At 27.2% G+C, this 14109-nt stretch overlaps 1 protein-coding gene across 1 annotated transcript; it reads right to left on the bottom strand.

The window, feature by feature from the left end:
- Positions 1-5471: 5471 nt before the first annotated feature.
- On the bottom strand, positions 5472-13798 carry trbd (ubiquitin thioesterase trabid). The gene is made up of 7 exons (XM_029309451.2): positions 13022-13798; positions 12393-12674; positions 11740-11941; positions 11117-11394; positions 10681-10910; positions 9938-10367; positions 5472-9424 (listed from the first exon to the last, which is right to left on the bottom strand). The coding sequence occupies exons 1-7, from the start codon at positions 13738-13740 to the stop codon at positions 9346-9348; spliced, it is 2220 nt and encodes a 739-aa protein (XP_029165284.2). The 5' UTR covers positions 13741-13798; the 3' UTR covers positions 5472-9345.
- Positions 13799-14109: the final 311 nt, after the last annotated feature.

The following is a 14109-nucleotide window of genomic DNA, read 5'->3' as shown; positions in this document are numbered from 1 at the left end:
TGTAATAATTCTTTCTTTCTTTTTTACAAGTATGTATGAATTTCATCTAATTGTGAAATATCAATAGCAAAATTATGTAGTTTACTGAACCTCTTTTTCTGTATGTTTTTGTATAGCTGATCACTTGATAAAGACTAAAAATATAGTCGAAACGTTGTGATTGTAAAGTAATAAAAGAAATTATATAATAATTAATAATAATAATAATAATAATAATAATAATATTAATTCTAATTATATAATTATTATATAATCTTTTATTTGCACATTTTCGGTTGCGTGAAAAGATTAAGGGACTATTAAAAATTTAATAAATCTATCTGAAGCAAAGTGTCATACTCGTTTTTATTCTCTAGTCTCGTAAATAAATATTATATTTAGGAAACTATTTTTCTCCCAGTTATCATAAAATTTTATTAAAGTCATCATCGTGACCTTAATCAATTTCGCGTTTGTATACGTGTCTTGTAAAATTATGAAGTTTCTCCTGGCTGATCGCGGAAAGAGTAAGTCCTGACAATTAATCCGCCTTGCTATTATTAATCATACCAACCGACTTGATTTTTTCCGTCGTGGTGCGTGTATAAACAATCGATGGCTGTAGCGGTAACGAGGTTCGTTATTTTCGCCAATTAAAAGAGAAGAAAAATATTTTCGTGTCTTCGCAAACTTCTGCAAACTACACGTCTGGAAGTAAGAAGTAAGTTTGCCGAGACACGAAAAAAATATAAGTATTAATTATTATTAAAATATAGCATTTGTATCGAATTACGCAAACAATTTTCAATAATCTCAGACAAAAATATATATATATATATATATATATAATATATATATATAAATAAAAGAATATAATGACATCAAAAGGTAAAAATTGACGTATATAATAATTAATTTTTTCCGAAAGATATGTATAAATATATTAACGTAAACACATTACAAAAGTTTCACATTTGTTTGGAAAAGCATTTGATTACATTATGCATTTATACTTTGGCTTTTATTTGATTGTGATAATTATTTGTTATCGATTTGAAAGGTCACGCCTCCTCTCATTGTTAATTTGAAATAAATACGATTTCACGAGTATTTCTTAGTATTGTAAAATCGATTATCTAGTGTTTTTATATTGTAATTGTTACAAATTTATCTATTTTTATTATTATCTTCTTTCTTAGACCAAGCAAAACTAACAGTAAGTGTTTTATCTAGCATTAGATTACAGCAAAAAATGCAATAAAATTCGAAAGTAGAAGTAAAATCGGAATTGGTGTATTTTCTCTCTCTCTCTCTCTCTCCTTTCTTTCTGAATTTTGATTTTTTGTGTAGTAAACAAGAAATGAAAACAAATTTTTATAGCAATATGTACAGTCCGAATTTATAGACCATAAACCGATTTATATCTCATGTAAAACTCTTTGAACATAAATACAAATATGTAAATATGAAATTTCAAAAATAAATTTGCGTGGGAAATTAATTTCTATAGAAAGACAAAATTTAAACAAATTTATAGTAAATGATAATAAAAATCAAGGATCAAACAAAAGCACGGTATTTTTTCAACGTAATTGCAAATTAATAATAATACGTTCGCAATAAATGAGGGTTGTTAATAATGAATTATATGTTTGCAAGAATATCTTATTCATTAAATAATCAATGTTTGATTTTACATCAAACATATACAAATAAATACGTATCAACGTAATTCCGGTGCAACACCAAAATTATAAATTATTTGTAAATTACATCCTCCCCCCAATCGCAAATAATTAAACGACTCACAATCAGATGACAAATGATTTGATGCCTATCGAGTATTGTTATAATTTCACTGAAATTATTGAAAATGACGCATAAAATAAAGCTTTACTTCTCTTAAATATTTTTTATATATTTATAAATCAAAATAAAATATATTGCTTTCTCTCTCTTTCTCTCTCTCTACATTTTTCATATTTTTATTCTATATATATATATATATAAATATATAATATATATATTTAAGATATTTTTGAATATTTATAGTAACAATTAACAACATATGTATATATTCATGAAATTTTGTTTTATACAACTATTAAATTCATGATTTCTGAATTATTAATTGTAAGTTCAAAATAAGACTTTATTTCTTCAAGAATATGTCTTTTAACTCGTCTTTATATATAATTTTTAATAATAATAGAGCATTGTATCTTTCTTTGATACATTATAAATATATTAAATATTTATATCCAATATTTTTCGAGAGATATTTAAAATTACAAAATCTTATAAAATTGTACTTATAAAATATTTAATCATATATTAAGCTTGTGATTATTTAATTACGAAATAATCCCTATTTTTTAAAATGTGGATTTAAAATATTTGGAAATAATATGTTTTCAATTTTTTTTCTATATTGTAAAAAAAATATTCATAAAATAAAAAAAATAATATAGTAGACAGCTGTATCACACTTTTTCTGTAGCTATAAAAAAAAGATGACCCTCTTGTTATCTGGGTCGTTTCGCAAATTGGAATGACATCAATTCGTGTACAGTCTCTCTTGTCCATATTCTTTACCTTGTCTGTAAATCTCCAAACGATTATTCTCGATTTTATTATAACGTAAAAATCGTTTTATGATGCATATCAAGATTGATTTTAATAAAATGTAATGGATAGAATTATTATTATTAATTTATCTGCATATTTGAAAGTATTTATCAATGTATTTCAGAAATATTACAAAAAATTATCAATTTTATTAATTGCACAAATAATTTTATTATTGTATTTTATTATACATTATTTTGATTAAAATATGATTTATGCGTGAGAAGAGACTAAATCTAATAATTAATTATAATTTCAAAAGAGAAAGAGAGAGGGAGAGAAAAAGACTTTTCTATCATGTATTTTTGTACATATAAATATTTTAATTATTTTTAAACATTTTGTTTTTCTTAATTATTAATATATTTTTTATTTTCATTGATAAATCTATAAAGAAAAAAACATTGATTAATTACAGCATGCAGAAATAAGAAGACATCAGTATTCAATGCAATACTTGACGTAAATTTTATAAAAATCTCACTTGTTTTTCCAAACTACTTTTCTGAACGAAAAAAAAAAAAATTACTTACATTTTTTACTTAGTATTTTATTATTTATCAAATAGATTATTATTATTATGATTCTCGGCGAAGATATTTAAGATATGGCAATAATAATAACTGAAGGTAAGGTGTGGCGCAAATTTCGGGAAAATCTCATATATGTCTCCCCGTTATTTTCTCGGGTTATTTCCTCAACAAGGGAAGGGTATCAAGAAAGAGATGGACTGCTTTTTCGCAGACCCTTACATATTACATAGCTACGTGACTAGATTTATCAATGATGACCAGAGTAGTAAATACTCAGAGTGTCCATTTGCGACGAACATTCCATTTTCAAAAGAAAACTTTAACAATTTTTTAGTATTAACAGCTTCCAACATTCCATTTTCAAAAGAAAACTTTAACAATTTTTTAGTATCAACAGCTTAAAAGATCCATCAAAATCAATGTTAAAATTTATAAGCAATTTATTATGGTACTATGATGTGTGAATAGCACTTTTTTGATTAACTCGATTTAAAAAAAAATTTTTTTAATGAGATATTCTTCTAGATGACACATCCTGTGATATAGTCACAATTAGTAATTTTAATTTTTAATTTGATTTGATTTGATTTAACTTTTAATAGAATTTTCAAGGAGCTCATTACATATGTGTGAAAATGGTTTTCTGAAAGCCAAAAGTTCATTTCACGAAAGTTAACTTAACATTTAAGGCAACGTTAAATACTTCTTACACAAATATTAACGCATAGCGCTTTCTCTATTACTAATTCAATTAATTATAAGTGAAAATTTTTATAAAATTTTTTAATAACTAAATATAAATAAAAAATCTTTTTTATCTATTAAATTATTAACATGATATTAAGAATTACATACTTACGTGAGATCTCGCGGAAATTCGTCTTTTAAATTATCTTTATTCTTCTCTTTCTTTGGCATATCTTCTTTCAGTTTCCGTAGAAATTTTGAGAAATAAGATGATGTACTTCACATTATAACGCAATTTTTCAATATTAAATTATTTTCTTCGTTGCTGTGACACAGAATAAATTCTCGATAGTCAATAAATACAGAATATTTGCGACGAACGAATCCGTTCGACTAGCATTACTGTTTACATGTAGATTGAAACAACATGAAGTCGGATTGAGATGCCGTTACAAACGAATGACTTTGCTATCTCATGTTACGAGAGTATTATTACGAGAGTTATTATTACGAGAGTATCTCAGATTTACGATTTTGTTTGCACTAAAAAAACCCAAGATGTTTACCAAGAAAAATTTAGATGTAAAAATTTTGGACAGATAATATTGGTTTTTTATTTTTATAGGGAGTTTTTTTGGACCAACCGCATTACTATCTAATTTGGAATTTTTTGATGAATTTGCTGCTGATTTCTTGATGAAGATCGAGAATCGTATCATCGTTACGATTTTTTTATTGATCACAATAAAATTGTAAGTTAACTTGAAATTAAGTTTTATCTCTAACAAAATTATATTACATAATTTGTGATTCAAGACATTTATAGTAAAAATCTCTTTTGAAAAGTTGTATTTTCTTAATGATTATTTTTTGGAATTAATATTTTACATTATAAATAAAATAATTTAAAAATTAAATAGTATTATAAAAAAATAATAAAAACAAAATTTTTTTAGCTTTCAATTTACGAAGATTAATAAATATAAATTATTAATAATTCTAGTTGATTAAATTTGAGATAATTAAACAGTAAAAAAATGTAATTTTATTAAAATCCTTACTATTTGTCTTTTTAACAGTTTGATGACTAATTAAACAATCACAATTAAAAACTAGAATATATATAAGATTAAAAATGTTTTTAAAAAGAAAATTAAAAAAAGTTTCGTTTAGGAAGAACCTTGTGTGACGTTTAATTTAACTGAAAGAACATATCCAAAATATTATAATATAGAAAGAATCAATCAAATTATATATATATATATATATATATATATATATATATATATATAATCATATAGATTATAAATAGTTTTAATTCTTCCAAAATATTTAATTAAAAAGATTTATATACTGGTAATTTATTAAAATAATCTTTAACAATATAATAGATTTTCTTTTAACAATTTTACATTTAAAAAATTTTAAATTATTTTAACAATTAAAATTATATTTTTCTTTCCCTCTCTCTCTCTCTCTAAAAAATATTATAAAATATATCTTGAATTTTTTTAAAAAGAATTTTCAAAAATCTTTATAAATTTTATAAAAAAGATAAATATTCAAGCGAAAAGATTATTTAAAAAGTATTCTTTATCTAGTAAAATTAGGAAAGAATTTCTTTTTCAATAAGGAAAAGTGGCATAAAGTAATTCAGTAATTTTATTGATTCACACCTCTCGATGTTTCCTTATTATAATATTTATAATAATAATCATCATAAAATCATTATAATAATAATAATAATAATAATAAACCGTTATTTCGAATTATTGTACATCGATATATTATTTCATATATATATAATATCTATATCTCGTGTATGTATATATATATATATATATATATATATATATATATACTCTATATTAATATTTTATATTTATATATTTATAGACTTTTCTATCTGCGTTTTCCGCGATTAGAGAATAGATTCTTAAAACTCTCTATATTTTATCACCTGCCGAGAGCAAATTCTGGCAACAAGAGATTGAGAAAACTGCGTGCTTAAAAAGAAAACACGCCTTCGCCAAACATCGCGCTATATTCTTAATTTTTTTTAACATTTTATTCTTATTTTGCCGGCATGATTTGCTGTGTCCACCGAGAATTAATGAAAAGTTAATCCCAAAATTGTCTCTTTCGATATCAATTATTATTAACAATAACTAATTAATGTTTTCTATATTAAATTCAATTGAAATAATTAGTAAATTTCTGACTTTTAAAAAAATTAAAAATTAGATTACATAAGATTATTACTAGATATTTCAAAATGTAATATACTAAACATAATATTTCATTAATAATAATTAATATCGAAAAAATTAACGAAAAGAAAGTTCGCTACTTTTTTCTTTTTCATGCAGAAACCAGCATTACTGCAGTTTTATGAGAAAGAAAAAAGGATTTTTTTAAATAAAAATGTGGCCTAAAAGTCCGTAGTTTGTGGGGTTTACTCTATTGATACGACTTCGTACTTAAAACGAGCCTTATAAAACACGGACTTGTTTTAATCCTGATATACATACATACATATATATACATATACATATATATATGTGTATATATATATATATATATATATATATGTATGTATATATATATATGTGTATATATTAATGAGATTGGAATAATAATGATAAGAATGATAGTGATTGCGCGTCAATGTACATTATGCTATAATGACAATGATAGCGGTGAACTCGCTTCTGTCGCTTTCGTAGATACGATACTATGAAATTGACTTATATCTGTTGTCCCTCAAATTAAGAATACGGAAATCGATATAATTTTCGTAAATCTAATCGAAATCTAATCGTAATAAAATTTTTGATATAATTTTTTTAATGGAAAAGATAAAATTTATTTATTTACATAGTCTGCATAAATCTTGGTAAAAAAAATCTTTTTTCTTTTTTCTTATTTTCCTAATACAACATACAGAAACAACATGAAGGGATTAATCGTGATATAATCGAAAAAAGAAGTAATACTTAAAGATAAATCAAAATAGTATTAAGTCGAAAAATTAATATTTTTTCATATAACTTAATATTCAAAAAATTTACATTTTATTTAAAGTTATTTATAAAATTTTATCTAAAAATTTATTTTCTATCATCAATTTCGAAAAAAGATTTCGAAAATTGGAAACTCGAGATTCAACTCGAAATTATACCGATTTCTAGATCCAGTTGGATCATTTTCGATTCTTTCTCGCTAATTTTTATCACGTGACTTTCGATCGCGCAATAATTAATTATCGTAATTAGAAGGAAAGAAGAACGCGATGTGGTGCTATATGCAAAAAGACTAGACACTACGTTGTTGTGTTGTTGTTATCAGAGTTAAGTAATAAGAAACAAAGACTATATATCATTATTATATTGAATAAACGAAGAAGAGCGTTTCCAAAGAAACGTCTCTAGCGATCTTTTGTACTTTTTTGATTAAAGATTTGTTACAATCGCTCATTCGTTCATTAGAATGTGTTGTTAAATGTATGAATGAGTGAGTGAATGTATGTGTGTATGATGTTCGATAATAATCTTAACGCTTAAACGTACGTACTACTTGTCTCTTTAATTTCTTCCTCAACGGTTTTTATAAAAGTTCGCATATAGTGTTACCTATAATATTTAACACAATTGTGAACCAAACTTATGCGAAGAATTTAATATATCGTCATCGTTATTATTATTATTAAATGATAATACATTATATTCTTTGCATAAAAATAAAAACTACAATTCTTTTTTCTTCACAGAGCACAAAGCACAAATTTTCAAGTCCGTTATTTATTTTTTCCTATCAACATACCGTTGGAGATAAACGCTCTGGATAATCGCGCGATCTTTCTTGATCATTAAAAAGAAGACAGATCGTTGTTTGTGTGTATTCAGTTGCTTGAACTTTTCAACGCAACTCCGAGTTGTAATAAGTGAAACGAATTAATTGTAAGAACGATTATACACGGAATTTGTTGACTTTTCTAAATTACTATCCTCGAAGATCTTATCGAGTATATCGGAATCCGCATGATTGTACAGGGTGTCCTGTATCGATTTTTAGTAACAGACTTTCTGACTAAAAAGGTAAGAGAAATAAGGTATCTGCATCTATTTAATCTGCATCTAATTTTTACAAAAATCTTATTATTCCAATTATTCAAAATTTAAGTCCATCTAATATAATTTTTAAACGATTATTATATATTGATTTATTCAAAAGTATTTACTCCAAAAATTACTAATCTAAATAATTTTTTTAGCAAGAAAAAATCGACACCCTGTATTATTTTGTTCGTTATAATGCAGTAGAACTCCTCTATTCTGTCTCTACTATTTTAAATTACCTCCTCACTAAATTGGAATTTTTACAATGTTCTTCTATTACATTTGCTACATGATTACCTGATTATATGTAAAGTGAGAAAATAAGTGAAAGAGAAAGAACGCAATATTTTTTGCATAAGTGCCATCAGAGTTAGAGTAGAAATTGAATAATTCCAGAATAACGAGGAGTCTGACCGATATTTTAAAATAGAGGAATTCGACTATAATGGAATACGCGTCAAAAAATCGTTCGAAAATTTATTCTTCCGAACGTTTTTGCAAAATTCCGCAATTTCGTGAGAGAACATTTTCAAGTTTTTTTCTCTCATTCGAGATTACATTTTTACAAACTATCTGTGAAAAATGTTATTTTCAATAGCCTAACAATTAAATTTCTATTATGCAAAACGGTTCGATAATGTATAACAAACGACAATGTTCTCCACTTTCGCTCACTGTCACTGGCAATGGATTGTATAACACTTATATGTATAATGTATCGTTTAAAGACTTTTATACTAATATAACATACTCAACATTCTTCCCTTTCACCTCAAGAAATTAAATATGTATTTTCTTTTGACGTTTCATTCTGATAAATAATTATTGCATAACTTTCTTGAGTAACGTTATTTAGGTATACATAGAAAAAAATAATTTCAATAGAAAAATACTTTCCTTAACAAAAAAAAGTTTGTCCATTTTTACATTATTTTACTATTTTATAACTGAAAATTTTGAATTTATAGTAATTTAATTATAAATGGAATTTGTAATAATATATGATAATAGTTCAATAATTAATTAATTATTCTAATTTTATATTATTTCAAATTTATTACAATTATGTCAATAATTAATTAATTTTTGAATAATTAATTTTAAAGCATTCAGAACAGTTCACAAATCTAAATTCAAATTTCACACAATTTTACTCGCACGGCGATTAATAGCAATATAACAGAGCTTTCAACTTTTTTAAATAGTACATTGCCAGTGAATATGTATGGACGTAGTAGTTTCTCTGTATCGAGTTATCCATAAAGTACAGAATTCACGTGTATTATAGTTTACATTTTATATAACTCTAGCTATTTTAAAATTTTCAGCCAAGAGTAAACTTGTGAGATCAGAGATGCTTCTCATGTCAGTCGCAATACTTCTTTCTTAGGATTACCATACTACTCATCTTCAGTATCACCATCGCTGCTGTAATCCTGCAGAATGGGTGGTCTTGAAAAGGGTGCTTCGTTGGTTTGACTGCAATATTAGAAAAGAAAAAGATGTTACATCTAATATGCTAGGATAATCTCCACATTTTATCCTCTTTTAAATTTTCAGTACTTGATCTCCAAGCATCAAAAGTTATTAACTATTTAAAATGTATTTTAATATTATGTGATCTTTGTCTTTTTTTTAAAATAAAAATCAAAATATTCTTTAATTATATTAATTATATTATATCAATTATATTACATAAATTATATGATATAATTATAATTATATGATTATTTAAATTAATATATATATTAAAATATATGATGTAATTATTATTATATGATTATTTAAATTAATAATATATATATTAATAATATGATATATAATAAAAATATATAATATAAAATATATTAAAAATAGATAATATAATATAAATATATTAATAATATTCTTAATTGTATTAAGTTTTTTTGACTTCTTCCTTAATTTGTTTTAAATTTCTCTACATTATCATTATGATTTTTCAATGAATTAACGAAACAAGACATTACTCACGCTAATCTACGATAATGATTCAACCATTCCTCTAACATTTGCGCAACGAGGAGTGGTCTTTTATGAAGCTTCTGATGCGCGACAAGAATTCCACCCTCGGTCCTGCACACGTCCAACCACTCCTTGTAGATGGATTCCTCGCGGCCGATTTCATCCGCCGTAAGAAAATGTATCGGTAAGAGTTTATGCTCGCGGTCCATTAGCGGCATGAAAGTGGTTTGCATCTGAATCTGCATTTGTTCGAGCGAGCTGTTGTTGCTGCTAACCACCCCATGGGACGCTAGGGCTGGTATTCTGGACGAGGTGTACGGTTCAATTGGCACCAATGCCGTGAAGTGGCCGCGAGTGTAACCTAAGGCGATCGGTGAACGAATGCAAAACGAAGGTTCCCAGAGCAACGGAAGATAGACACCTTCGAATCTCGCATAGCCTACGAAATTAAGGCAAATAATCGATTAAATCTTAAACTCAATATTACCTTTCATATCTTTAAATCGATTAAAAATCGATTTTTAAATCTTCGAAATTATTGTGTGTATAAAGTTTGCAAATTTTTAAAAAAGGGAAACATATATTTCATAAAACTTTCTATAAGTTAACAGGAACTTGAGAGAAAATAATTTTTAATTTAAATTTAATTATGATTATAAATAGAAATCGAAAAACTATTCGAGAGAATTGAAATTTAAAAAAATTATACTATTATGATTAATTACTAAATAACAATAAAATGTTGTATTTACCTATATCTTCACCGCGAAAGCTCTTAACATATTTAACTCCGTAGACGATAATAGGTCGTCTTAAAATATGGGCAAGAGCAAATACATGCAATTGTTCTAACGCACTTCCAGGTTGAGCGGCCGTTGCCAATAAACTTTCCCAGTCTTCTTGCCATTGTGTCTCTTCTAAAGTAAAATCTAACATTCTAGCTGCCTGCGAGGCTTCATATTCTCTCCAACGAGGATAAAAGCTGAAATAATATTATGATATTATTATATCTATATGAATATATTTGAGTCATTTTATCAGTTTGCATATTATTAAAGCATTATTATTACTAATATCTTAAATTCATTATATAAATGTATATGTATTTCTAATAAATTATTAATTAAACTAATTATATTAATATAATATACATTACATTATATTAAATTGATTATATAAAGCGCTTACAATTGTCCGGCTTGTTGCAAGGTGTCAGCGAGCGCTCTTCTCAGAGCATTGTCCCTATCGAAAACACCCCAGGTTGCCTGCATGGCGGAATCTAGGAGGCAGTCTCCGGCTGATCGATTCCAAAGTGCATGTAAACGACTGCCTAATCGTTCAGTAATTTCTAAGGACCAATTTAGGGCTGGCGGTTCACCGCCACCACCCTCTAGTTGCTGTTGAGCTTCTTTGTCTAACAATTCCTCCAGCATCTGCTCTTGCACGATACTCGGTAAGTCTTCGACCTTAAAAGAAATAAAAAAATATTTATAAATAATTATAGAACAATAATATTTATATATTTGTCTTTATAAATAAACATTGAATATTCAAAGAATTTTAAAAAAAGATAAGAAAAGATAAAAATTCAAATAAAAGAAACTTAAAATATAAAATTTAGAGAAGTTAAAAAAAATTATTTGAAAGAAATTTAGAAGTTACAGAAGTTTAAAACGATACTTTAATATTTAAAAATGTATACTGATTTTATTATTTTGATATTTATTAGAAATATTGACTATAAATGAACTAAACTTTTAACTTTCGATTAAAATTTATATTAAATAATTATATATATATATTATAGTAACCTCAGCTGGCAGCGCGAAAGTGGCCATGTCAGTGACGAAATAACAGGGAAAGGAACCTTTGCGTAAGCGTATACTATTGGTGACATGTCGACGAATCTGCACCGCAAGATCTGGCGCTACGTAGCTCGGTACCCTCTTTACTCCCGAGCCTGAACCCTCGATTTGTGACAGCAATGTTGCTAAAATATCTTCTCTTTGAAACCTTAAAATCGTACAAATTAAATTATAAGAATATATAATCAAGAGTGTTTATTTACAGGATTCAAAATATTATCCTTATTGAAAATATCTCAAATGACTTGCATAGTAAGAGTTTTATTTATAATTTTAATATTGTGATAAAAATAATTATGTAATTATAGGAATATACATTTTAAGACAAAAGAAGGAAAATGTAGACTAATATGAACAGAAATCATTTGTCCCTTTTCTTTCTTGATTTAATAAAATTTTCTCTGGCACGTTTAAATTTTTTCTCTAATTTTTATTATTTAATTCTTCATTCAAATTTTTCTTTTTTATTTTCCAACCGCAGAGTGTCTTTATATTTTCGAAATTTTATTCAATCTATTAATATCTATGAGATAATTTTATTTTATTTATCAATATTAATACTATTAATTTTATAAAAAGTATTTAATTTGTCTATTTACCTAATAGCCAAGTGCACTAAAGTGTGGCCGACGTCAAACGCGCTGCTTCTATTGAGGAGCAAGACCTCAGAATGCGTCAATTGGCGGGCGGGATCGCCTCCGCTCGCCAGGTAAGCTTCGACGGGAGTGTTGTCACCTTCGACAATACCGAGACAAGCATTGAGCCAACACCAATCGGTGTGACGTCTCAGTTGCTTCAATCGGCGCTCGTAATCACAGTTATTCGGGGACTGAGGGGTCGACAGGCTGTCATTTCGACTATCTGCATACCTATGTGAACCTCTGAAAAATTATATATCCATATATTCTCACAAAATACATATACATAAATATTATAGTGAATTTTATTCAGATTTAAAATATTTAATAAACTAGTTAAACCACGTATTACATTTCTGTGAACTTATCCATAGATTCACAGAAATGTAATATACATATGATAATAATATCTGTAATATATGTAAACATATAAAATGTAATAATATATATATAATTATATCTGTTGTATATAATTATGTCTGTATATAAAAAGATATAATACTGCATTATATATAACAAGAAAAATGATATTATTCTGGGAGTATGTAATATTCACAAAGAATGCAAGTTGTAAAAAATAATTAGTTTACCTTCTTCCTATCGCTAAATTATCCTCTCTCTGTGTCTGATGAATATAGGACGCGTGCAACGGAGGTGATGGCAGGCTCCGTTGACTATGCTCCCTCTCGGGACTCGGTAAAATCACTCCTACATTTCCTTGCGTACCCTTATCCCTTCTATCCTTCTCCTTTGGATGACCGCACATGATGCATTTAGTCGCTTTGGGCCAGTTCTCATAAGTACACACGTGACAGGACCATTTTTCTGGATGCATATTATACAACCTTTCCGGATGGAGATTGATTGGCGAAGAATTCAATTGAGAATTCGAGCCCGAGTTTGGCGGCCCATCGGCTAATCGTAGCGGTGCTAAATGTTCGTGCAGATTCGAGGCTAACGAATTGACGGATTGATTGACTGGCTTACGATTGCTGCACTGAACGCAACGCGTTGTATTCTGATAATTAAGATAAGTGCACATGCTACAGGCCCACTTCCCCGCAGAGGGTACATTCTGGCTATAATTTTGTGAGATGTAGTTGTCCGTAGGGCTTATTTGGGGCACAGGACCGGAAGCGACATTGGAGGAGCCTCTTTGAGGACTAGGATCCCGAAGACGGTATATGTCTTCATTTAGAAGAGGTTTAGTGCCCCTGCACATGGTGCATTTTAAAGAGGAGGGCCAGTTCTTGTAAGTGCAGTACTCGCAGATCCATTTCTGCTCCGATTCTTCAAGTCTGCTGGTCATCTTCACCAAATAAAAGTTGTTCAATGAAGTTTTTTTTTTTGGTCTCTTTGCTGCGAATAATGCAGTACTTCTTGATGAAGGAGAAAATATTAAGGTGAAATATATGCACCGAGCATTAAATATCCTAAATATCCTGAATGAATTTTTTCTATGCGTTGCTGTACATGATCTATTGGGAAATTTGTATCTAAGTGCTTGGTTTCTATGGTTCAATTTGTGCTACGTGATTAGCATTATGTTTGATTGTGATGAGACAAAGCTGCTAGAGATGCGCCAATGTGGACATTGGTGGAAGAATCTAAAATGAGAAACAACAAAATTTACGTGTCAAGTTTACCATAAGTTTTATATATGCTCTTATATAAGAAA

Source organism: Nylanderia fulva, unplaced genomic scaffold (assembly GCF_048542155.1).
Source record: "Nylanderia fulva isolate GAGA-0341 unplaced genomic scaffold, ASM4854215v1 Scaffold4, whole genome shotgun sequence".
NCBI classification, from domain to species: Eukaryota; Metazoa; Arthropoda; class Insecta; order Hymenoptera; family Formicidae; genus Nylanderia; species Nylanderia fulva.
The sequence above is the reverse complement of the archived record's forward strand: the minus strand, read 5'-3'. Positions and strand labels throughout refer to the sequence as shown.